The following is a 27,380-nucleotide window of genomic DNA, read 5'->3' as shown; positions in this document are numbered from 1 at the left end:
AATGCATGGCGCTCGATGATCTTTTAGGTCACGTTTCATGTCGCAAAACTATGAAATTGATCAACACATATAGTAAACCCATATCATCAGTTAAATTTCATGTCAGAACAAGTAGGGTTTTTTGTTTTAAAAAGGTAAGAGTATTTTTTTTAAATGGAAAAAACATGTTTCATTAGCCAAGATACCATGAGAATCAAGATTACCAATTATGAAGTTTTTTTTTTTTTTTTTTTTTTGGTGAAAAACCAATTATGAAGATATCACTATATTGGAAGAAGATCCTGAATTTTAAATAGGGTTTTCTATCCCATCATTATACCTAGTTAAGTATAACACTTCACTATTTGCCAAATGGCAGTTAATGGGTTAGTCTATGCAATAGAAGACCAGGTAAACAACTCATCGGTACAATTTCAGCTTAAAATGAGTGGAATAAGTAGCTAACGTTACAAAAGACATCATTCTGTATTTTATATTCACCTCCATGTGATGTTATTTCAATAATTTTACTAAAACTTTGAATCAGAGTTATGAGCAACTTTCCTTGCTAACTCTGACAAGAAAAAAAAAAAAAAACTTTCTTTGCTTGCTTACTATGTACTAAAACTTGGCAATTGAGATGTGTGTGGATTCTTCTATCACATGGACTAATCCATGAACTACGAAGTGGCAAATAGTGAAGCGTTATACTTCACTAGGACCCTAGATAATTTTTTTATTGAATTTCAGTAAATTATTTTTTCCCTTTCTAATCCTTATACAATTTTGTATTATAAAAAATTTTACAATAAAACAAACAAAATCTAAGTTCAATTAAATAGGCATTCCGCAGTGAAGGTGGCATATTCATTGCTTAAGGAAAAGAGTCGGTAAAATTTCTTTCTGCAGGAGTTCAAACTTTCAACAATACCAAAACCCTTAAAAATCTGTTCAACCTTCTAATATAAACCCAAATCTATATGAATACAGCTGAAAAGAGATATGGAAAAATTCAAATCCCCGATATTCACCAAGTTTCAGTACAGAAATTCATTTCGAACATATATTGTCCAGAGCAACACTTTAAAAAGGAGAAAAATTCACCTATTCAAAGTGCATTACCACTACAAGCTAGAAATAGGAAATTGATCAGCCATGGGAACAGCAGAAGAATCACCTTACCAAGTAGTTTCTGCATTTCACAGTTTTTCTAGCGGTTAAGCAGGAAAGTGATCAATCCTTCCTAAGTTCCAAAAATTCACGTCGAATACCATCTGGTTTTACAACAACTATTTCTAACCTGTCACCCTGCATCACATGCACAAAAAGATAAGGAAAAGTGAAGCAAGGGACGTAAAAGCAAACATCATAAACTTTCATGGATCTCCTCCATGAACTTTATAATATCAATAAAGATGAACCACAATAGAAGGCTAAGTGTCTTCATCATCTAATGCCTTTGATAACCCCCAGGTCTCAAAATATTGTTTCAGATGCATAGCAAGAATTCCCCTGCCAAAATAATAATCTAGTACATAATATTTTTAAGAGTTTGTTGTCCAGCAACCAACCCCAGCGATGCAAAAGATGAAAATTTCAGAACGTTTTGACTTTTGGTTCCCCCCTCCCCCTCTAATGATTCTGAGATATGATATTTCTAGGTTTCAAATGAGGTTAGAACAAGGCAATTGGTGAATAAAAACCAAAAACACAGGCAGGTTCCTAAAGCAGTTAATGGAGAAGAATACTGAACAAGGCAATGTTGTGAGTTTCAATAAAATTTGCCATCAGATGTTGCATCATATTCAATCTTTGATTGCAGCGGAGGAACTATCCATCGTCTCTCTTTAATAATCCGTTTCCCACAACCACAATAATCAGAAAGTCCAACTTCTGCAGTTCAAGGAGGTTATTGTTCACGGAACACTGTTCACATGTTACTGTTCACATGAACATGAACAGTGACGTGGGCCCATATGGACAGCATTTTGTGGGAATGATTTAGGAGGTTATTCTGTGGGCCCATGTCAGCTTGCGTTGGAAGAAAGATGCTGCTGCCAAGATCTTTTAAAGTTTGTTTTGTAGTTAGTTTCTATTTTTCTGTTAAGCTCCGTTTGGTTGCAAGGGGAATTAAAGGGAAGGGAAGTGAAATTTTCATATTTAAAAAAGAATTTTTTGTAATCATTACCCCATATGACAATATCACTAACTCCAAATCATTCCATATTTGGTCATTAAATCATTCCATAGGGCAGCTACTATTATAAACATGTAAGGAGTCTGGGACTCCCCCACGAATTAATGAATGAAAAAAAAAACTTGGCTGTTAGCCATGGTTGCTGTGAGAGGCCTAGGTGCGAGTGAGAGACTCAAACCATCTATCCCCTTCTCTATTTTCTGTTTTATTATTCATCTTCTATTTTATTGTTCTGTGGATAACCTGTTACTGAGTAAAATTCGAAGTCCTGGAAGTATTGTTGGACTTGCTGTTCAGAACCTTGAAGATCTGGCCATCAAGTTCCATTGAGAAGAAGACTTGACGATCAAATATTCATCTTTGCGGTTCCCTGTTAGTGACAAATTCTGCAGAGATTTTCAAGTGGCTGCAACTCTTGGACTAGCCAACCAATCCAGCCAGGTTTTATCAGTATAATACATTGGTAAATTGAGTCTAATACATTGGTCAGGTTTGATTATTTCTACAAGTGTCTCAGTATCCAACCTTCGACTGGAACATCAGTTTCATCCTAACAACCTATTTGCTATTTCTAGTGACTATTGAATTTGTGGTTATTTAACCTGTTTCCTACCCTGCGATAGACTTTAATCTGTTGATGGACTTACATTCTAAGCCTCCTTTTAATGAAACCTATGATCCTACCGTAGACTAGGACTTCAATGACCTAGCCCTACATTACCAACTAAATGGTGGAGCATTGAATAAATCCGTACCCATCATCATGGTGTCATGCACCTTGAATAACTCCCAGGTCAACTTTCAATCTCAAGGTTTCTTAGCAAAGCAATAGCAATATCAACTGCATCATTCAAATTATGGAAGAGATACAGTGGCTATCACTGCTACTTGACAAAACATAATTAGGTTAATGGTCCTCAAACCCCTTGCATGTCAAGTAAATTCCTTTGAATGCCCTAAAATACCATGATTTATGCCCACTTATATTGTAGATTTTACAAGGGGGGAAAGAGAAAGAACAGAAATGTCAGATGAATATAACTACTTACAGTATATATATCCCTTTCAGAAGCAGATGCAAAAACATCTTTCACCAAATCAACTGCTTCTGATTCCAACAAGGGAGTGACGGCATCCTGCAAAAGTTATTGGTATTGAGTTTTACAAGTAGAAGAAGAATTAGGAACAGACATCTAACCAAGGAATCAAAGTCAGGCCATAACCTTGGCAGGTAATAGGAGAGGACTAGGAGTCTTCAGCTTATTGTCCAAAACAGGCATGATGAGTGTTGAACCAGAACCTTGAGTGCTGTAACCGACCCTTTCATATGATCCAACGGCATCATATGTGAACACACAACCCTTTCCTAAAAGATTATTTTGGAGCAACCATAAGTTCACATAGATTGAAGATGTACCAAAAAACTTCAAAAGCAAATACTCCCACCTTTTTCATCAAGACCACCCAAGACATTGAAAGCATAGTAAGGGAAGAAACGCTTGTAGTACAGAGTGTTTGAGAGCAGTTGAGCCATTGCAGGGCAGCTCATCTGCTTGTTGTGCTGATGTTGATAGATCTATGTCACAGAAAAAGTGAACCAACAATCAATGTCCATAGAGTTACAAATCCTCTCAGGTCATCAAAACTGCAATCTCCACAAACTAGATGCAGCATATAAGTTGACTTCGAAGGTTTTCTGTTTGGGATTCGAAAAATTATAATCTCATCCTTACTAATTCCATTATCACACCTCTAACTTTTCCTCCAGAAATTGAAAAGCAAGTAGTTTTGCAGTTAAGAAAGTCAAGGGTTTAGATTCCCAACACAGAGACAGTTGATGTAACAGAACTCTTCGCTAACAGGACAGCTAACTTGTAAGCTCTTCAGGGAGGATAACAATACACAATAGGCATTTCCTCTCCAAATTTCAAACCAAACATATAAATCAGCCAAAAAAATTCATTTACACATGTCCAAAATCATTAAGAGATTGATATTCATATATTCTATCTTAATATATTATCCCAGCATTTCTACTAAAACCATAGTTGTCAAGGTGTCGCCTAGGCATCCAGGCGCATTGGTCACCTCGGACGCCTTGGTCGCCTAGGCGGACGCCTTGATTGCCTTGCGCCCCCAACGCCTTGGGTCACTTAGACACTGTGACAACTATGACTAAAACCACAGGTTTATTACCATAAATTGAGTGTATCTAGACACAATTTTCTATGAATAATCACTCCCAGAATAAAAAGTAAATCATTCCTTTCAAAAATGGAATTCATCAAAAAAATAAAATAATAATAATAATAGAGACCACATAGCAGAGGACTCCTTATTTTTTTCCTTTGATTTTCACATTAATCTTACAAAGAAAATGGTTGTTTGAATCCCTCAATATCTAAATCTGTCATATCAGGCCTTGCACTCTCCACATAGAAGTAGTGTAATCTTTTTAGTTAAGAAGCCAACAAATTCTAGGGGGCAATTCCTTACTGCTGGCCAACACCATGAACATGGCTAGAAGTTAGGGGCTTGGGTTGAGGGAAGTTTGACATAACAAGAAACTGACAATTAACAAACAAGCCAAATGATTGAGGATGTATAACCCAACCAATCCGTTTGGCAAATCAACTTTAATCTAACATAATCCGATATGACCATTAACACACAACAATCTCGTTGACATTATAAGGTATTGCACTTTCCACATAGAACTAGTGTAAAGGTAATCTTTTTAGTTAAGAAGCCAAAAAATTATAGGGGACAATTCCCTACTTCTGGCCAACACCATGAACATGACTAGAAGTTAGGGGGCTTGGGTTGAGGGAAGTTTGACATAACAAGAAACCGACACAATTAACAAATAAGCCAAATGATTGAGGATGTATAACCCAACCAATCCGTTTGGCACATCAATTTTCCTCTAACATAATCCGATAGGACCATTAACACAAAACAATCACGGCGTTGACATTATAAGGTCCTGTATCTAATGCTTTCCGCATGTTTTGTATAAAACATGTCCCTAATAGCATAAATTATCAAAGGACCAATAGATGACATCATTCGTATTTCAGATTTTGATAGAGGTAAAACTATTACTTGAAACAATATGCACTAGAATTTTCTATCACTTACCAAGTGCCTAGCTGTCAAAACCTTCTGTAGAGCTCTTACATCAGCCTGAAACCCAGAAGAGGCCATTAGACATTTGTCTGCTCTGCAAGGTCAAAAAGATAAAGATCATAAAAAATGATAGAACTTCAACATAATGAAAATAATTCTAAGCAAGGCATAGTGACAACTGAAGAAACAACATTACACTTCCATGGTCATCATAGGAGTGCTTTCATGGATAGTTGGACTAGATGATCAGATTGGATATGACTGTTTGGACAATCAACTGGAAATGCCCAACATTCCACAGCTGTTAGGAGTATTCCAGCTGGGATCAATCGAAGGATTTATTATTTTATTTATCAGTTTATTTATTTATTATTTTTGTTTTTTTGTGCATAGAACTCCACCTCCAAAAAAATCCCTTCAATCCCTGTTCCCAATCCAACCCTCCTCCCTCCAATCCAAACATGGCAACAACTAGCCACTGCCCTTACCAGCTGTTCTAGCTGGATCAAAGGATTTTTCTTAAATCCGCCAGAGAAGGAATCGCATACCCTTTTTTAGCTCATGGTAAACAACAGAGAGAGGGAGATAAGGTAGCCACCATAGCAAGACAAACAAGCTAAAGCAAATGTACAAGTGGCAAGGGGTGAAAATTGTTTTTTGGATCCAGAGATATTGATGGTGTTAGTGTTCACATTTTTCAACTAAATCACAACCTTCTTAAAGCTTAGATGAATGCAAACATATTTCTAATTTGCTTTTGTACAAAAAATCGAAGAAAACCCAACACTTAAGCCATCTCAAAATAGCATTTGCTCTGTCAGATCAACTACAGTAAGACTTAACCCCAAGTAATTGGGGTCACCTACAAATCATATTCCACCATCTAGAGCAATATCCTCTGTTAATTAATCGACTCTTATGCAATTATGCACATGAGCTGGCCCATGAGGTAGCTCAGGCTCAATATTAAATTACATGAGCTTGGAAGACTCAGAATTTGACAACTTCAAGAACCAAGAACGTCTTATGCTACTTAATGCCATATCTCTATACTTTCACCTGACTCGTGTGGAAGACTACGGAAAAACTAGAAGTTTTCTTATTTAAACAACACCATGTCATCCCATCAATGGATATTATTGATAAATGGAATGAATATTGAGTTTTGGTTTCAAGTGTGCCAACGTGGCCTGGGCAGCTTGGCTGTCGTTCCTCTTTTCTCTCCTGGTACAATCCCTCTCTATTTTCTGTTTTTTTTTTGGTCTATCCTACTCAACGGTCCATAGGCCAACTAACAAGGGAAGGCTAAGACAAGCCAACAATCTACAACTACTGCCGGGGGAGGAGGGGGGGTGCCTTTGGCACAATATGCAATCCAGGAAAGTCGATCCCTTGACCTCCGGGGCATGCACTCAACGAGCCACCACCAACCGAGCTAACGGTTTTGCCTCTATTTTCTGTTTCAGAACCATTATCCTGTCTAGGATGTTACTAGGCTAAACAGAGTGTACTCAATCTCTCTTTCTGTTCCTTTGGCCTCAAATCTGGGGATCAGTTCCTTCTCTAGGGGTGACCCTAGCCCTAGGCTCTTGTCCGAACAACTCAGCCAGTTGGGAGAATCAAACCATCGACCAAACCTTGACCTGTGTTTACCGTCAGGTTTAGTTTTAGACCTTGAATGCTTCTTCTTCACTTGCTGATTGGGTGTCTATCGGTTGCATTCATGAGGGTTATCAGCAGGAAATCATACTGTGATCAAATGAGGGAGTTCCATCATCTGGAATAGGATTGGGTCACCGCTGGTTTGTTACCCCTGTGTTTTCCATCCTGAGATTGAAGACAACCTTTAATTCCTCCTTTTCATTCGTCGCCAAATTTTGTTCTTTACCAAAATACCCTTCCCTTCATCTTCAATTCTTTGTTTATTTTTAATTGTGATATTTCCTAGTCTGTCCTGTTCAATAAATACTAATCTCCTTTGTATCCCTGCCCCCTCTAAGTCTTCATCACAGCCCCTTAAAATTTCTGATTATTTACCAAACTCAGATTGCATTAAGGTGAAGAGATAAACTACTATAGTCACTCAAAAAGGACTCTAGACTCACTCCTGGAAGGCACAAAAGCATCAAACCTTCAAGTTATTTGAGCGAAATTGAAACTCTTCAACCAGTAGCATGATCAAAGACTGCAGTACTATATTTTTTAAAAAGAAAATATTGGGCAAGTAGGAAATCCTAAGACTCTTTGTGGTGTGTGTGTGAAATGGAACTTCATTGAGAAATACCTGAAAAATATATGACCCACGCAAAGAGGTACAACAAATATGAGTAAATAACCCTCTCCCTCAAGAAAAGAAAAAAAAATCCAAATCAATTTTATGTCATACATCTGACAGATTGAATCTAGAAATAAGATAATACATTGAATGTCTTCAAATAAAGGTGACTACACAATCAAATGGACCAGATCCCACTTCAATCTCCTTTCAACGACCTAGAAAGAGGATATACTTATTTATAATCAGCTTGCTTTCCAAATGTTCTAGAATCTAGCCAAATACAAGAGTAGTGCCATCCCATACCACCCAGCCTATATCTGAGATCATAGTTCTGCCCCAAGCATATAGCAAGGCTTGCATAGAAAAGAGTGTCCCAGTGCACGAGGCTCTCGCTACTGCAGGGTTTGAGAGGGGCGTATGCAGCCTTAACCCCTGTTTCACAGGAGAGACTGTTTCCAAGTTTTGAAACCGCAACCAACAGGTTGCAAACATATACCAAGGCTTGCATTACCACCCACACTTCCTCCTAAAAGTTAATGCAGGAATAGATATTTAGCTAACTCCTCATCAAACCCAGTAAAAGAGTTCTAAGCCCTCCATTTATCAGATTGTCTTTTTGTCACCAGCTTCTCTATACTCAGATCTCATCAAAAAGACTACATCAAGACAAGAGTTCTCAGACCAAACCAATCTTCCTGGAAACGCCAACTCTCCACATCCCTTAGTTGTATAACCTTGCACAGGACTTCACTGGAAATTTACCAGTTTGACTTCTTTTCCATTTCTCCAGTATTGCCCTTCCACCATCTCCACTTCACTTAGACCTGCCACTAACTTACGGATAGTACCAACACCCTAATTACTTAGACTCCTGCTAACAATGGGTTTCAGATTCTCATCTCTTCTTCGCTTCCCATAAACTCATTTACGAAAGCTTCCTTATTAGTAGTCGTCCGCAAGATAGCATGGTCCTTCAGAGAACTTCCCTGCACCAAATATTGGGCCAAAATTGCTGAGTTGAAGGTAATCACCCAAAGGGCTGGAACTTTGTCTTGTTAATGTTCAGATGAATGCAACTATAAAAGATGACTCTCAGGTGGCAATGCAGTGGCTGCAAGCCTTCTCCAGAGGGCCTCAGCATTACCTTTCCCTTGTTAGAAAAGCTGGTGCTTCGTGTGAGCAAGGGAATTTCTTTCTTGTGAAGGATGACTTCTATTAACTCTTTAGCACATGAGCTGGCATGGGGGTTGCTAATAGGGATTCCTAGTAAATGGGACCATATATTGCTTAGTCCCTTCGGTTGGGATGTGAGCTTCAGCATTCTGTTATTGTTGTGCATATTTTGCATTATCAAAAAAAAAAAACTCTTTAGCCACCACCGACCACAGGCTTCAAGTTGCACCCACCAGTGCGCAGATATTGCAGATGCCCTTCCCTACACTTGCAATATGAGTTTTGTATTTCTACTTATATCTAACTGTTGAAGGAAATCCGATAGTTTGCAGTCACCACTTCCCTACTAAGTATTTTGCTAGTAAAGAGGTCTAGAAAATAGAAATGAACATGAACTTCTTGGTTCATACTAAGTGTTTTGTCAGTAAATAGGTCAAGAAATGAACATGAACTTCTTGGGACTGTTGCACATGGTAAGGTGGAACCTCAAAATGGATCCTCCTGCTTGCCATATCGTCCTATTTTCATATGGAAAAATTTATCCCAATGGGGGAAAAAAAACTTTTGCCAACGGCACCCCAAAGAATAGCAAAATGAAGCCCCCCCCCCCTTTTTATAGTTCTTTTTTTTCAGATTAATTGTTGAAAGTTCACCAGCTGGTATTACTATGCGAAAAGCAAAGGTAATGGTGGTTACAGAGAGCTTCCAATTCGGCAGGTCCATCATTAATGAACAGTCTGGTTCACCACATGCTTCAACTTGCTGAATGGAAAAGGTGATGAATTCAAGTTGACCCACCTAGAGCCCTTTTCTGTGCAAGTATGGTATTTTCAAAAGATATTTGCATATTGGGCGTAGTTAATTGATTAATGGATTCAATCTTTTGGTTACTGCCTCTAAATGACAAACTCCAGAAGTGATAAAGTTCATCATGAAAATTAGACTCTTCTTCAGAAAAAGGAAGAGGTGAGAACACTAATTGATGTAGAAAGAACAAGTCTATATCCCATCTCAAACATTGGTTTTCTGCAAAAAACGAGATTAAACTAATTAAAGAACAAGATATTTGAATGCTCACTTGGGTTAGTGGGGGATCTTATAGAGAGACACTATCGAAGAGCACCTTTTGATGAGAGATATGAACAAGAGGCTTCGAGAAAACTAGTGTTTTCTGAATTATATGAAGCCAATAAGCAATCCATTTAACAAGATGGGGTCTCAATAGAAGTGTGGAGGAGCTTAGGAGTTTGTGGTTTAACTTGGTTAGCCAATCTATTTAACAAGATTATGAGCACAAGGAAAATGTCAGATTAATGGAGGAGAAGCATTGTAATCCCGATTTACAAAAATAAAGGCGATATCCAAAGTTGCAACAATTACAGAGCATAAAACTAATGAGTCATACTATGAAATTATGGGAGGGGGTTATTGAAGCCCACTTGAGAAGAGAAACTACCATCTCGGAGAACCAATTTGGTTTTATGCTAGGTAGATCTACGACATAAGCTATTTACTTACTTAGGAGGCTCATGGAAAGATTTAGAGTTTGCAAGAAAGACATCCATATGATCTTTATTGACCTAGAAAAAACCTATGATAGAGTATCAGAGTCCCTAGAGAGTTAATATGGCATGTCCTAGAGAGAAGAAGGGTGTCGAGTAAGTATGTGGATACAATTAAAGACATGTATGATGGCGGGTGACTAGTGTGAGAACCATGGGAGGTTAAGGTAGTTATTTCCCAATAACAATTGGGTTACATCAAGGATCAGCTTTAAGCCCATATCTATTTCCGCTTATCATGGAGGATTTGACCAGGAACATTCAAGAAGCGGTACCTTGGTGTAAGTTTTTTGCTGATGATATTGTTTTGGTAGATGAGACAAAAGCAGGGATTAGCGCTAAGTTGGAGTTATGGAGATCAACCTTAGAATCAAGAGGTTTTAAGACAAGTAGAATGAAGACAGAGTATATGGTGTGTAACTTTAGCGATACTAAAGCGGATAAAGAAATGGTGAAGATTGGGGAGAGAGAGAGATACTGTGAAGTGATTAATTTAGACATCTAGGTCCAATCATAAGCAAAGAAGGTGACAGAGGATGATTTGTCATAGAGAATTAAAGTGGGATGGATTAAGTGGAGAGGTGCATTCGGAGTGTTGTGTGGTCATCATATTCCTTTAAAGCTTAAAGGAAAATTCTATAGGACAGTTGTACAACCGGCTATGTTATTTGGGGCAAAATGTTGGGAAATTAATAAGCGGCATTTAGATAAACTAAGTGTGGCAAAAATGAGGATGTTGAGATGGATGTGCAGAAAAACTACGATGGATAAAGTAAGGAAGGACCATATTAGAGCTGAGTTAGGAGTTGCACCGATACAAGATAAGCTCCGTGAAAGTCGTTTGAGATGGCATGGCCATGTTCAACAGAGGCCTTGAGATGCACCAGTATGGAGGAGTGATTTGATTCAGATTGAAGGATCTAAAAGATCCAGGGGCAGGCCTAAAACGACCCTAGTAGTGAGGAAAGACATGCATAGTTTAGGCCTAGTCTCAAGCATGTCTTTGAATAGAGCTGATTGGAGGGCAAGGACCATGTAGCCGACCCCATTTAGGTAGGATATCGCTGAGGTGATGATGTCGTTGTTGCACCATCTTCTTCTACTTTTATTGTTTTAATTTCGGCTTTGCAAGGACCCATGTAGCCAACCCCATTTAGTTGGGATAAGGCTTTGTTCTGTGGGTATTTGATCCCCAGTATTCAGGGAAAAGCAGATCATTTAATAGAAGAATGGGAGATCCTTTTGAAGAACCCATTCTAATAGAAAAGTCCTATATCCTGAAATTAATTCAGCCTCTCGTAGAAATTATGCATCAACGTAATAACAGAATGGCTTCCTCTTTAAAAGGCTGATTCATTCGGATTGACATTAGGGTCCAACTACATTGCATTGCCAAAATCCCTGTTGTATATTTGAAACAGGTTGACCTCCTTGTTTCTCTCATGGTACAATCCTCTTCCCGTTGAACCCCCCCCTTCTCCTCGGTCCACAGAGAAAATGTGGGACTGGTGCCAACAGTTCATCATGGGCCAAGTTTATACTGTGAGTTAACCAAAGCTCGTCACTCCTACCAAAAAGGGTTCAGAAAAATGTGCACATGCTGCTGCCTTCCTAAGCTCAAGACTGACTGCAGTGGAAGTCATTACAGTTCCTATCTGAATTATCTCACAAGCAACAATAGCGACATTCTTAGTATCCTACAACAAAATTACCTTGGCAGATGTAATCAATAAAAAGCTTGCTTCTAAATACCCCTAATCAACTGCTCATATTCACATGATCCTAACTACATCCTCATTTTGGTTTCCTTCTTTCACTTCCACCTCAGCTGAGATCAAAAGTTGAATAAACGACCCCTACTTCACGGTCAAAAGCAGCAAATAAGTCAGTTAACTCTTCAGGTAACTCAAATTCTATTTCCTTTCTGACGGGTTGACAACAATCAACTCAACTAGAAAAAACACAAAAGCCGCCCCACTGTTATGGTATGCCCTATATCTATTACCAAAAGAGGATATATGCAAGTCCCAACAAGTATTTCATCCACAACCATTCTATGAAAATGAGCAATATCAAAATATAGATACGAAGAAACCCTATTCTTCTTTCGTGGTAAGCAACTCCAAGGCCTTCAATTATGACAAAAATAACAAGCAGAACAAAAATCACAGATCGAGAAGTCATAGAGAGAATAACGTACAGTGCGCATATTTTGGAGTAATCTCGAGTGAGAATATTGTAGCCACTAGACATTCGAGTGTCAGCGGCTATTACACAATAATCAGCCCCTGCGATCGCAACACATGTTCTGCAGACGAAGAAAAAATAAATATAGATGAGAAGAGGGGGAAAAGGGAGAAAAAAAAGACGAAAGCCATGAATGAAAATTTACCCTCCGTTGTTGTCGTATGGAGACCAGTTCGCCTGCTGCTTCGAAGCCATGGAAATACAGAGAAAAACGATGTGAACTAGGGCGATAAAACTGGAACTGCAGATACTCCTTGTCTTTCTATTTTGCTTCTGCTTTGCTTGTTGAGGAATTCTATGTTTTTCTTAATGAAAAGGGTTAATGACATCTAAGGTACCTATAGTTCTTTGAAATTGCAGCAGAGGTGCCCAATGTTTCATATATTGTGTTTGACGTATCTAAACTAAGATAACATTAATCAAATTTATAATTTTTTTTTAATTTACAATTTTACCCTTAATAGTTAATGTAACGTTACTATTCTTCTTCCCACAAACCAATAAACGACATTAATGTCCATCTTCCTCTTCCGTTCTGCAACTCCTCACTCATCACTCCCTTGTCTTGCCCTCATCTCCCACCAAAATGATTCTTCTCCCTTAGCTCAATCCCATCTCTCACCTCTGCTACCCTTCTTCCCCACCCCCATCACTACCCTATACCTCCTCTGTACTGCAACTTCACTCACTCCCCTATCTCGCCCCCCTCTCCCACCTCAACGATTCTTCTTCCCCACCCCCAAAACTCCCCTGTCCCACCCCCTACTTCTACCATTTTTCCTTCCCCACCCTCATCTCTCTTGTATCATTTCACAATTGCACCGTATAGATCAATATAGATTTGTTTACAGTCTACAGTTGACAATTATAAATTGTTAGAAATTTGATTCGATGAAAAACTTTTCATGTGAAAAGGGAATGATTTTCAACATTCAAATAGTCTAAAAATGTGCCACTAAGGGTCTTTCAAAACCTATCCAAACAAACAAAGATCAAATATTCACACCAGTGTGCTCCTAAGCCTGGTGCAAAATAAATGAATTGGACTGAAGGTATCCCCTCCCATTTGTGGTTCATCGAAGGAAATTCTTCAAGGTTTTTTTTTTTTTTTTTTTTGCTCTTTTAATGGAAATAGGTAATTAGTGTTAGAATTCTATTTAGAATATAATTATTATTCTCTATTATGGACTAATATTAAATAATCTAAAACTTAGGCTAATTATGGTATTGATATAATTAAGGGGGTCATTCGGTTATATTAGGAATTCTATGTGGACTGGCTTTAGTGTGACCAGATAGATTCCTATTGGGACTATGATGAGTCAGGACCTATAGGAATTACTATATAAAGAAAGCTTGGTCCCCCCCCCCTCTACCCATCACAACTCATTATTCTCAATATTTGTTGAGGAGTGCATTCAAGAAAGAGGGAGATATTCAATGTTCATCATCCCTGTGCATTCGGTATTCTCATCAAGCCAGTTACTTTGGGAATAAAGGGGAAACACCTAGATCTTGGTCTTTATTTTTCGATGCGATCATTATCACTATGGATGCGAAACAAGATTAGTGGTTTTATCCATGTTTTCTATTATTTATTTGACTGTGTTCTTGAACACCCTATGGAGATCCTGGCTTATGGGGTTTTGTCCTTATTCGGATCAAATTAATCTAACAATTAGGTATCAATTCTCTACCCATGAGGATCTCAAAAAGGCTTAGGCATAGGATCATGGCTAATTGTTCCAACATTATTGAAACAAGTCAAAATCAGAGAAAGATTTGAAGGGAGAAGAATCTGGAAATTAAAAGGGTTCGTCTCTCCTTGTTCAAGTCACAATATGAAAAATTTTCCAAAAAGAAGAAACTATTCACACACTAATTTATTGCACTTATGCTCAAGAGCTTTGGAACTATTCCTTTTTCTTGGGGGCGGGGGGGGGGGGAGTTAACTGGAACTACCAGGCACTATGCTTATGTGCTAACAGGATGGTCAGAGCAGAGACGATCCAAAAAAAATGCAAGATTTTAAACTTTTTCCATCTGTGCAGTAATATGTGCAAGGGCTGATGTTCTCTGTGCCGTAACGCAGCCTGCACGCAGACACATGGGCCTACCATTCAGGAGGGCAGGGTGGTCATTTCACCCACCCCATGTGTCTGGGCACAGCCTGTGCCCCCGACATAGAGCACATTTGGCCTATGTACAATTTGAGGTATAATAAACTAAGATGCTTTTACGATCGGTTGACCATGCCCTACCAGCTAGGTTGCAGCAAAAGCTAAATACCAAATTTAGAAGTGGGGGTGAGGGCAATACATGGTAGTGAAAGGGGTGTAGAAGTAGGGTAGCAGAGGTGGGAGATGGAGATGGGACAGGGGAGTTTTTGGGGGTGGGGAAGAAGATTCGTTAAGATGGGAGATGAGGACGGAACAGGGGAGTGAGTGAGAAGTTGCAGAACGGAGGAGGAAGATGAACAAAGTTGTTTATTGGTTTACAGGAAGAAGAATAGTTAGGTTATATTAAGGGTAAACTTGTAAATACAAAAAACTATTAATTTGGTTAACGTTATCTTGGTTTAGGTACCTCAAACATAATATGTGAAGGGACACCTTTGCTGCAATTTCATAGAATGTTAAGTACCTTAGGTGCCTTTTTTTTTTTTTTTTTTTTTTTTTTGTGTGGTAAGGACCTTATATGCCATTTACCCTAATGAAAAAATTCATCTAGGATATGAATCAGTTCTTCTCGGGTGATAAAATAGATGACTAACCCAAAGTGAAAGCCAGGGGGAGAAAGACTCGGTTTGCTTCAACCGGGCCAGGATGGGCCGACCACTAGGCCCCATGCTCAACCCAACCCAGGCTTGAAACCTACAAAATGGGGCGGGATGGACCTCGTTAACCCCTTAAATATGCATTGTAGTGATTTAATATTAAATTTCTACCCAAAAAAAAGATTTAAAATTAAATACAATTTATGATAATTAATGGCCTCTACCTTTGCAGTTTTTTGGGTAAAACTCTATCTGTGCAGTTTGCAACTTTGCATATATTAACTATTTTTTATATGTACTTATTAATAATTAATTATATTATCGGGAAAAATTAATAATTAATTATAATTATATGGGAAAAAGAACATTGCCTGTCTGTCCAACTTGCGTCTAGACACATCTCCCTTTGAAATGACGATCATCCCCCCTTGATCGATGCCCCTTCGTGTTCCCTCATTGCCCGCGCATTGGTTTAAGGGTCACGAGATTAAGCAACATCATTCTTCCCAAATTATATACACAGAGCCAAGTTGGACTCAATCTAAAACCTCAACCCAGTTCTAGCAAGCCTAATATCGGGACTGAAAATCCCAACCCATGGGCTGAAAATCCTAGACCCATTTTTGCAAGTGGTTTCGGTTTCAATGGCCAAGCTTGCACCCCTACATGTTCTCATAATCCCTCCGAGGCACAATTCTTTTAGTGATAGCAGTTTAATGCTTTGAGACTCCCCTTCACAAATGGGACTAGAAAAAAAAAAACCCCAACCAAGACAAAATTTAGCTTCACGTACACCTGGGTGTGAAACTCTAAAATTGCAAATTGAAGCTTTTAGTATATTCTTCAGTTAACATTAGGGAATTGATGTATTTGGGAGGAGAGCAATGCAAGACCTTTTTATCACCTCCAATTCGTTGCCTGCTCCAATTCCCTCCAATTCCTCACATAGGAGCACAAATGACCACCCTACCCCACCTTGGGGAGTGTGTTCGGGCAGGGGGTAGGGTGGTCATTTCCACTCCTATGTGAGGAATTGGAGGGAATTGGAGCGGACAGGAATTGGAGGTGATAACGATTCGGTGAAGAGTTGTAGTTTCTCTTAGTACTGCAAAAGAACGAGACAAAATTTGCATGTTGGGTAGTTGTTGATCCTATCTTTATAGATAATCCCACCAGCTTTTTGTTCCATGATTGGTCTCAACTTATCAGCTACAACTCCTTTGTAGAGAGTCTAGATCCCTTGCCCAATAGGTATCCACTCCATTCCATCTTGCACCATCCATGGGGCGTCAGGGAGAGGAACTTGATTCCTTTTGTAGAGAGCGTGATGAAATTAGGATCTGACTCCTCTCTAGGGAGTACATCGCCCGGGGTGCCAGGGACACATCCAACCGTTGGATTGTCGTGCATGAATTCCAGCGCACACCAACTCATCATGCGCGGTAGCTAGGCCGTTGGAGGTGTCCCTGGGCGATGGACTCCCTGGAGAGGAGCCAAATCCATGAAATTATGGTAGCTTCAGTTGTTGCTTATATTAAACTGAATTTTGATGGTTTCCTAGGAAATTGATAACCATGTAATGTTGGAGACTTGGAGTCATTACGGATGCTGCTACGGGAACAATTGTCAATGGGGTTTGTCTAGTTGTAATTCAGTTAGGTTACAAATGACTTGTAATTGAATTTTTTTTATCCTCTTTTACCAATATGGTCATTGACTCATTGGTTTTAAGTTTTTATAGGATTGAACCTCAATTCCCCTATATTTATTCGGAGTGTCCGAATGACACCTCTATTGGCGTATTTGGCATTTGAAACCTTCTTTTAGGGAAGTAGTTTTCTATGGAAGTGTGGCCTAAACCAGCACTCCCATGTGTCTATCTCTCTCCTCCTCAAAACAAGGGGGTAGATGTGTCTTTTCATATGGGGAGGAGAGAGATAGACTCATGGGAGTGCTGGCATAGGCCACACTCCCGGATAGAGAACTTTCTCCCCTTCTTTTATTTGCCGTTTATTTTATTCCAAAAGGATATTGATTTAAAGGGTAAAAAGGGATTTTTCAAGTTAATTTAGAATCATTTAACTATATAGATTGAAGTGCCATGAAGAAAGATAGAAATGTAAAATCAAACCCTTTGTACCATTTAATGTCTCTCTACCATTACTGTGCCATGAAGAAGGGTAGGAGTAAAATCAAACTGCTCTTCAATGGTTTTTTTTTTCATTAATTGTTTTGGTTACATCAAAGAAAATCAAGAAAAAAATATTGGAAAAATTACACTACCACCCCCTAAGATTTGTATAAAATACAGAGCGTCCCCCTATGTTTCTCTCACCCCCAACTTGACCAAGAATAGATTGTACATCCCTAAATTAAACACTGTGAAAGAATCCTAACGTTACACTGTGCTAAAAACTCGGGCTAATTTGAATTTTTGGTTGTGGATCCGGAACCAAAAGCCACATGATTGATACGAAGTCCATCGACACTGTTGATCAAGGTTCGAATCAGATCAGAATCCATGGTCAGTGACCTCAATCAGCGTTAGCGAGGATCCGTACGAACAGGAACACTACACAGGTTAACGAAGGCAGGAGGGACTGCGGGAATGAGGATCTTTATCACATCCAGTTCCCTGCCTGGCCCAGTTCCCTAATTCCTCTAACAAGAAGGGACTGGAATGACCACGCTATCCCTGTCCAAATACTCTACCCGAGTGGGATCCACCGCCACTTATTAGAGGAACTGGGGAAATGGGTCAGACAGAAAACTGGAGGAGATAACTTTCCCGGGAAAGAAGCCTCTTCTATCATACTCGAACATGCTCATTTGGCTGAGAATTTGGGAATTAATTGAAAATTAACAGAAAATGAGAAAATTTTAAACTCTCGCAACGAGCGTCACCTGCTCGTGGACTGGCAGGTGAGAGAAGCTACAATTTCCCTCTTTCTACGACGTTTTGACTTGTTGACTTGTTGTCTTGTTCACATCAGAGAAAGATAGTTGAAACTGTGAGCGACTGCTCTTTTCGGGCTATCCTACGGAAAAAAACTCTATTCTAGGGTTTCAATTTTCTTTTTGGCATCGATTCCACTGAGATCTCTGTTCTTGAACTCTTCTGAGTGTTGAATTTACAGTTGGTTTCCGTAGTAAATGACCAATCTTCAGAACCAATGATCGATGGCAATGTCGTCGTTGGAGTACGTAGGAACTACTCTTTCCTCCGATAATCTGAAAGGGTTTATTCTTGCGGTGGTTTCTAGTGTTTTCATTGGTTCGAGCTTCATTATCAAGAAGAAGGGTTTGAAGAGGGCCGGTGCTTCGGGTCTTCGTGCCAGTAAGTGGAATAAGTTGCTATGAATTGTCTGCAAATGGTAATCCTAATATTCGGGTTTTCGATTTCTTTGAGGTTTTAGTGATTGGTGGATTTTGTTGGTTATAAGGTGTTGGTGGGTATGGTTACCTGTTAGAGCCGCTTTGGTGGTTGGGAATGGTTACTAGTAAGTTTAAAAAGTTGAATTGAAGCTTTTAGATATATTTTTTTAAATTGTTGGTGAATTAAATGTTTAATTGGTATAGATTCGGAAAATAATGGCAGTGATTGTTGGAGAGATCGCCAACTTTGTTGCTTACGTTTTTGCCCCTGCTGTTCTTGTTACACCCCTTGGGGCGTTGAGTATTATTGTTAGGTAAGATTGAATTTTTCTTGGCTTTTAATTTTTGCTGAAATTTGAAAAACCAAGTGGGTCTGATTTGATTAGCTTTTGTGGTCAGTGCTGTCCTAGCACATATCTTACTGAAGGAGAAGCTGACGAAGATGGGGATTCTGGGGTGTGTTCTTTGCATAGTGGGATCCACAGTGATTGTTCTTCACGCACCCGTTGAGAGCACTCTGACTTCGGTAGAAGAAATCTGGGTTTTAGCGACCCAACCTGGTATGTTTGATTAAAGTTCTTATCCTTGTCCTGTTCTCTAACTAATCTTCTCTTGTTTCTCGCTTTTCCCTTGATTGATTTGATGTGCTCTGGGCAGTATTTCTTTTTTATACAGCATCAGCAATAGCTGTTGTGCTGGTACTGATGTTGTATTGCGCTCCACGCTATGGGCAGAGTAACATAATGGTTTACATTGGCACATGCTCCATAATTGGGTCTTTGACAGTAAGTTGTTACAACCTTTTGCCTGGAGTAATCACAATATGAATCTCAAACTTATTGTTAAATATTTGTACAATATTTCTTATTTTCACTATGGACTGTTTGGCATGAAACCTCTTCCCCCTTCCCCCCTTCCCCCCTTCCCCCCTCTCCCCAAATAAAAAAATGAATCTAACATGAACCCGCAAGGATTGGTATCAGACAATATCACATATTCTTGTTCCTGACTATTACATGGTTTGTATGTGAAACATATATTATTGGAGTTGTGATAATGTGTCTCTCTCTTGTATGTTTTTAAATTAAGAAAGTGTTCACAATGAGGCTTCAGTTGATGAGCTTCAAATCTCCAATTCTGATTTTCTTACTATAGAGTGGTACTTTAGCTTCTTTCATGAAATGGACCCCATATTTACAGTTACGATTTTTTCCCCTCTTTTGCAGGTAATGAGTATAAAAGCTCTAGGCATTGCAATAAAACTCACATTGGAGGGTAATAGCCAGGTTGCATACTTCCAGACATGGATATTTGCAATGGTTGCATTAACATGTATGATAACTCAGCTAAATTATCTAAACATGGTTAGTACTTCCTCTTAGACTTGTTGCATTTAGTGTTAATAAAAGAATGACATGCGTTGTTCATGAAAATCGTTGAAGATTTTGTTCAAAACTTAAATTGGTTGAAGAATTTTATGTTAAAAAGAAACATGATATACATTATTCTGCTAGCATGGAAAAAACTAGTATGGGATTAAAATTTCTCTTTTACCGAGTGCTGGATTCACTTGGTTTTCGAAAAATTGTCTTTTGGCACACAAAAGAGTAAGGTTTAGCTACTCATTCTGATATATAAAAAATTAAAGGCCGTACCCAGTGCACAAGGCTCCCGCGTTTAGCAGGGTCTGGGTAGGGTCAAATGTACACAGCGTTACCCCTGTTTCCAGAGAGGCTGTTTCCAGGACTTGAACCCGTGACCAAGCGTTCAGCAAGTGAGCACTTGACCAACGCTCCAAGCACAACCTCAATGAATAAACCCGATGACGTTGAATTCAGCCCCAATATTCTGTGGGAGCCTCGTCTAATTTACATTGGTCTATTCATTCTACTAACAGTTCTGAACATTACAGAAACTGAAAATCTTGCCATCAATTGAATTCACATTTCTCACTGAATTAGAAGCATATGCTGCTCCTAGCCTCCTATTGATTGCAGGTAGTCAGGTACAGTCAATCTGGACTTCTACAACTTGATGCATCTCCAATTAAACTCCTGCCAAGTACCTCTAACTTGGTCTGAATAGAAATCATTGCTACCTTCCATTGTCTCAGAATCTCTTTACCATAACCCTTCTACCTACTCCTGCCAACCTTTCGTTCCAAGAAAAGGTGTTTAAACACCATAATTGTTTTTTTACTTACCTACCCTCCTTACTAGCACTTTCACCCTCCTTCCTCCCGTATTTTTCACTAGTCTCCAACCTTTGTAACTCCCTCTTAGTCCAAGGTTTACCCTCTTTTCTATCTAAGTTTCTCATTCCTGACCTATGTACCTAGCTTCTTCTTCCCTTCTTGATGTAGATCGATTCTTTGGCAAGCATTACACCTGCCGAAAGAGTCACAGGCCTGGTCCATCACATCAATTAGTGGACCAGACCACAGGGCCATAAGGCCAGCCCAATCGGGCTGGGGGTTTATGGGTCCCTCAAACCCAAATCATGGGGGATATTCTGCCTAGACAGCAAGCAAGATATTGGAGCTTCTAGAAGGATTTTGTTTCCTTGCTATGTTAGTCCTTTTGTTAGAAGGATTCCTTTTGTTTAGTCTAGGCTTAGCAAGTTAATTTCTTGTAATACAAGTCTCAAATCTTCTAGAGACTTGCCATTTTCATTGTTTCTAATTTAGGTTCAATCCTTGAGCCTATATATAGTGTAATGGCCCCTAGAGGCCTCCCTATGATTTATGAATGAAGAATTATATTCCTGCTTGCAAACCATTGTCCTGAGAGAGGCTGAGAAGGGTGAGATGCCCAGGCTGAGATACCCATCTATCCCCATCCCCCCTTCTTCCACTCGATCTCCCCTCTCTTCTCTTAGCTTCTATTTTGATTCCTTAACCTGCAACTGAGAATCCGAGCCCCTTATTTGGAATTGTTAATCACTTTGAAGCTCTCCTTATAGCTACAGAGTTGCTGGAGATAGGCTACTGTTTTGTGAGATCAATCTCACCTGCAAGCAGACTAGTTTCTATTGTATTGCTGAAATCAAGCTTGCTGATCTCTGCAACTTGAGGCCCTATTGTGTTTCTATTCTGGGGATCTATTTCCCTGGCCAAGTCCTTCACTTGATCATAAGGAAGGCCTGATCTGAAGCCTACTGGTTGGGATCTCAGAAATCTCCTGTCAGCCCTGCGGTTGTCCTAGCCAACCAATAACTCTGCTGCAACTTCTTCTCATCAGATCTCAGCACCCTTCCATCTTCTTAGGCTGATATTTGGAGGAGTAATTCAGCACCTTGAGGACCCCACTCGATCCAATTCTGAACAGAAAACTGTTTGGTTTGGTATTTATCCACTAAACTTCTAAGTTTAGTTTCTAATTTGGTGACCTGTTGATATCTCCACATCCGACCATTAGTTTGGTCTATAATTTTCATGGTTTGAGAACTCGCGAGATCTCGCCGAGTTTCTCGGTTTCGTGAGATCTCGAGACGAGATGCCATACGTATTCTAAAATTACACTTTCTCGGCGAGATCTCGGTATTGTCTCGGTACACATTTCCAGTTTTTTTTTAGTTTTAAAAGTTCAATATCTCGCCGGGCGAGATCTCGGTATCGGGTTAGAACATGGTTTTTTACCCATTTTAATTGCCCATTTGACCCATGTGCCCATTTTTATTAAAAGAGGGCAATGGACAGAACTCGGAAATGTCAATAGTTCTGTCCATAGCTCTCTAAACAAAGGGGAAAACACTCAAACAGCTCTCTCCCTCAAATTTCTTCCTCTTTCTTTCAAATCTTGGGTGGATTGCATTGTTTGAAGTGAGATTCAAGTGCTAAAGTGAAGATTCAACTCCAACAGTCCAAGAATCATCACCTATTTGTAGGATTCCAAAGTAAAACTCATATTTGGACTTGTTTTTTTGGCAAATCTGGGCATGCCATTGTGTTTAAATGGCCTGAAATAGGCTGGATACCAAGTTTCAGGCCCAAAATATGTGTAAACCCCACCGAGTTGGGGGTCCCAGTCAAAAAAAAAAAAAAGCAGCAACTCGCCGAGATCTCGGTGAGATCTCGGCTTGACTCGATTTCTGGCTTGGCCGAGATGCCACCGAGACCCGAGTCTTAGAACCTTGATAATTTTTAGAAATTCATCCCTTCTATTGGACTCTCTTTGGTTACAAGGTTAGGCCCATCCATTGGTCATATCCAATAATTCTGAGATTGCTAATTATCCGATTGACTGTGCTCTGCGGCAGCATTGTTTAGCTGCTGATAGTTGATTACTTTGCTGGGATTGTTAGGCACTCTTGTGGGTAATATTGATCTAACCTTACATTACTTCTTCTTTCAGTATTTAATGCAGAATCGATCTTGAACCAGTAAAGCCAGCGAGAGATCAATCACAATAGGATTGCATTTAGGGATACACCAGTATTAAGAACAGAATTCTTGAACACTTTTTTTTTTTTACATATGGACATAGTTGTCAGGGTGCTGCCTAGACGTCCAGGTGCCTTGGTAGCTTTGGCCTTGCGTTCAGGCCCCCTGCAATGCCTTGGGCCACCTAGACGCCGTGACAACTATGCATATGAAAGAAGAAATAACAATGATATGACTAATGCTTTACCACCTGGTTTGCGGGAATGGATTCACCATCATACCCAACCTACTGAATCACCACAGTAGGGTCTGATTGGGATCACCATCAAGAGGTGTTACAGCTTCACCATTAACCTGTCGAGATTTTATTTTTTGGTAGGTTGTGCCCCAAGAAGAGTTGAACTCCAGACCTCTTAATTGGGATCACCATCAAGAGGTGTTACAGCTTCACCACTAACCTGTCGAGATTTTATTTTTTGGTAGGTTGCGCCCCAAGTAGAGTTGAACTCCAGACCCCTTAATTGTGAGGTGTTGGTCTTTGCCAACTGAGCTAACCCCTTGGGGTTACCTGTCGAGATTCATCACTAAACCAAAGAAAAACAAACTTTATTTCTCAACCCTCTCATCTATTATAGTAGTACATTGTTTAAATAAAAGACCCAAAGACTGAAAGTAGAAACTAACTATAACCTTCCCTTGGTAGACAGTACTATTCAAAAAAGGAAAATATAAAAATAATAACTCTTTAGAAACTCTTAGCAGAGAGAATCTCTAGAATGTATCAAAATAGAAAGTCCAAAAATAGAAACTACTAACTAATACAATGCTTCTTAGCCAAGGAACTAATAACATAAAAATAAGAACTTTATAAAACAGCCTCCATTGAAAACTTTTCAGCAGAATCTTCAGTCAAAGTATCAATGCCATGTGAACAGTGTCCATGTAAACAGTACTCACGTGAACAATACCCATGTGAACAGTGAACAAGACCAGATTCTGGTTCAATCCAGAATTGTGGGCTGCATTCTTCCTGCCCGTAATTTGTTTGCATGTTCTGGGTTTCCTCCTTGAACTGAACTGCATCAGTATTCCTAAAAGAACCCTAGTTTCATCTTCAAAGACTCCAAAGCATAACCTTGAAAATTTGCTTTCAATTACTCCTGAAAATAACCTGAAGAATTTGCTGAAAATAATTTTAATCAGCATAACAATGGATAGTGTTCTATAGGAAACCTAAATCGATTGGATAAACAATCCCTTATTGCAGCTGTTGGGGACCACCTACACGATTCCTGGTCTGCTGCTAACCTCTAAAGCCTTGTCTCATATTAAAGGCATTCACTGTTACACTTTGTCCTGGACCAAATTCCGTGTTGAAATAGAAATCTGCTAAGGTTGTTTTGGCTACTATATATTTATTTTTGGGTAGGTAATAGTCGGTAATGAATTGATCAGCAGTTGATTGTTTTACAGGTTTCTGACTCACTTTGGCATCTTGGTTATGCTCAAGTTGTTTCTTTCTGGAAGCTTTTCTTATTTTCCTTTTTAGATTATAAAGATATTACATGCTTATCATGTGCGGTGCATGGTCTGATTGCAATCAGAGATTGTCCTATCAATTTAATGTTGCACTTGCTTGAACCAGAATCCAGAGTTGATATGAAATATTATGCAACTGATGATCTAGTCTGGCATGTTTGCAGGCATTAGATACTTTCAACACTGCCGTTGTTTCCCCTATATATTATGCTATGTTCAGTTCTCTCACAATTTTGGCAAGTATCATAATGTTTAAGGTATAGATTTGTACTCTGGAAAATGCATATACACCACACATGCACATGCTCGTACACTCCTGCAGCCTCTGCCACCCTTTATTTAGATTGTTGGTTTTTGTAGGATTGGTCTGGTCAGAGTGCAAGCAGTATAGTATCAGAACTCTGTGGACTTGTCACTGTGTTCTCTGGGACCACTGTATTGCACAGTACCAGAGAACCAGATCCAACCCCTATTACAGGTATGCATAATTATGTGTATCAGCAAGCACACCTTGCAAAAAGGTGGAAGCTTTATATGGGATGTATGTAATAATCACATGTCCAAGTGTGTGCGTACATCTTAGAGATCTCATCAAATTAGCATTATTATTAATCATGGGGAAGAAAGATGGCAATCTACGCCTTTCCATGAACATAGTTGTTAAGGTGTTGCCTAAGCAACAAGGCCCCCTTAAGGCCCAAGGTGATCCGTCACCCGTGCCTAGGCGGCCAGACTCAAAACCTGATGATTTGCAAGTTTCCATAATCGAGCTACTATGGCCTGGGACATAACATTTGGCATTCGCCTCGGATGCCTTTGCCTCAACAAGGCATCAAGGTGGCTGGTCACCACTGTGGCTTGCTTTGGCACAATGACAACGATGTGGATGAAGTTGGAAGTTCCATCTCTTGAACTCTATTTGTATAATTGGGATAATGTTGTTAAAGACACCCAAATTCTAAATGTTATCCACCGAGAAGGATGTCTTCTGAGCTCCAGAGGAAGTTTTGCAATTGCTGACATGTAAGCTAATACGTAAACTTTTGGGAGTTGAAATTAAAATGATGATGATGTTGAGGAGCTGATCCACTAACTGTTGATTGTATCTTCTCAAAATCCCTCTGTTGTAGGGTTTTGTTCTGGTATAGATGACTGTAATTTGGGATAGATGACAAGTAATTTTTTCTTCCTAATTCACCCTCCCCTACCCTTTCCCCTACCCCACTTCCAAACACCCCCCCCCAAAAAAAAAGAAAAATGTACATACCTCTAAAAGGCCTACTTAGATTTTTAATTTTATAAATGGCTAGCTTAACTCCTTGGTTTCACTGTCTGATAGAAACCTACGTAAATTCTAGTCTTCTATTTTGTAGCACTATTGCACTAACACTAAAGTATATCCGATTTGTGATGCCTGCAGAATCATATTCACCACTTTCACCAAAAATATCATGGCAAGGCAATGGAGAATTATGGAAGCAGAAGGACGATGATGAGCTGTCCCCAAATTTTGTTACCATTATTCGACATGACTACTTCACTTAGATGTGTTTCTTGGAGCTTCCAAGTTCAGTGAATACAACCTGCTGGTGGCGCTCTTGCAAGCACAAAAGTAGTTGCTGAAAGCCTACGGTATCATTGTATATATTGGGAGATGAAACTGGCAGTTCAATGTTTGATTTCTTCATCCACTCAGCAACTCTAAGATTGCAGCTCTGGGATCTCTGTGTGCTTGTGCAAGCCAAGTTTATGTGGTCATGTTTGTGCTATTCTGGAATACAGCCAACTGTGCAACTGACAGCAGGTTATCTGTTGCAGCACAGGTAGCAACCTTAGCTGTATTTTCTGGGGATGGTCTTCAGTTTTCTGTGAGGTCTTACACTAGATCCATTTGATTCTTTTGTTGTACGAGTCTAGTTACTGGTTTGCGTAATGAGCTAATCCCAGCCTTTATAGTGAAAGTGGAAAAGAATGATTGTGCATTTCCGAATGTGGTCTCTATCATGGGATATGATAAGATGTAGTTTTGTGTGGAAAGTAGAATGATTAATATTTTCGTGGTCGATTAACCTGAAACTCAATCATTTCATAATGTTACTCAATTTTGATGTTCATTCTTGACTGTCTAATTTACTTTGTTTAGAAAATGCGAGAGTTCCACCTTTTGGATGGATGGTCAGGCATTTCATTCTGATTTCTTAGTTATTCTGTTGTTAATTTTTCATATATACTTGAAATATTTCCCTTCCCTTAAGTAATACTTCATGAAGAAACAGGGTTACGTTGTCCTTAATTTTTATCTACTACCTAGGTAGAATTGTTCCCAAATTTCCTTCAATGATGCTTTGCCGGCTTTCTAATTTACCTTCAATAGATTGATACACTAGAACTGGTGCAACTGATGAACCCTAGTTTGATTAATACTCATGGACCTTCTTCCCTTTGCTGTTGGATGTTTCCAGCCTGTGGAATTTATGTAAGCTGTAGTAGCAAGTGTAATGAGGAGGCTAAAGAAGTCTCTAAATATGCTTGTAAATAACAATTCAAGTAGGATCTGGTTACATCAACCATGGTGAAGCTGGAATCCTTTACCATGGGATCTGTAGCATTGGATGTCACTAGTTATTAATTTTCAATAATTATATTTTCATGACTACCAATAGTTATATTTCAATTGCTCTATTCTAACGGATATATCTCAATGGTTCTTTTTCAATGGTTGTATTTCAACAGTTTTGTTTTTA

The 27,380-nt window shown here is 39.2% G+C and overlaps 2 protein-coding genes across 4 annotated transcripts; one reads left to right on the top strand and one right to left on the bottom strand.

Moving 5' to 3' along the window:
• Positions 1-982: 982 nt before the first annotated feature.
• LOC122663427 (proteasome subunit beta type-1-like) lies at positions 983-12,867 on the bottom strand. Its single transcript, XM_043859139.1, has 7 exons — positions 12,711-12,867; positions 12,519-12,626; positions 5,318-5,399; positions 3,623-3,752; positions 3,400-3,542; positions 3,226-3,312; positions 983-1,287 (listed from the first exon to the last, which is right to left on the bottom strand). Exons 1-7 carry the CDS (start codon positions 12,758-12,760, stop codon positions 1,213-1,215), a joined length of 675 nt encoding a protein of 224 aa, XP_043715074.1. The 5' UTR covers positions 12,761-12,867; the 3' UTR covers positions 983-1,212.
• A 5,526-nt stretch (positions 12,868-18,393) lies between these two features.
• LOC122662415 (probable magnesium transporter NIPA6) lies at positions 18,394-26,738 on the top strand. 3 transcript variants are annotated; one of them, XM_043858038.1, is made up of 9 exons: positions 18,394-18,678; positions 18,785-18,841; positions 18,940-19,030; positions 19,116-19,276; positions 19,374-19,501; positions 19,943-20,080; positions 24,801-24,893; positions 24,997-25,114; positions 26,057-26,738. In XM_043858038.1, the coding sequence occupies exons 1-9, from the start codon at positions 18,522-18,524 to the stop codon at positions 26,179-26,181; spliced, it is 1,068 nt and encodes a 355-aa protein (XP_043713973.1). In that variant the 5' UTR covers positions 18,394-18,521; the 3' UTR covers positions 26,182-26,738. The 3 variants fall into 3 exon arrangements, with proteins under 3 accessions (XP_043713973.1, XP_043713974.1, XP_043713976.1); XM_043858039.1 differs by lacking the exon at positions 18,394-18,678 and adding an exon at positions 18,699-18,715; XM_043858041.1 differs by lacking the exon at positions 18,394-18,678 and having other exon boundaries at positions 18,921-19,030.
• The last annotated feature ends 642 nt before the right edge of the window (positions 26,739-27,380 follow it).

This window comes from Telopea speciosissima, chromosome 5 (assembly GCF_018873765.1).
Source record: "Telopea speciosissima isolate NSW1024214 ecotype Mountain lineage chromosome 5, Tspe_v1, whole genome shotgun sequence".
NCBI classification, from domain to species: domain Eukaryota; kingdom Viridiplantae; phylum Streptophyta; class Magnoliopsida; order Proteales; family Proteaceae; genus Telopea; species Telopea speciosissima.
This window is presented reverse-complemented; position numbering and strand designations above follow the sequence as displayed.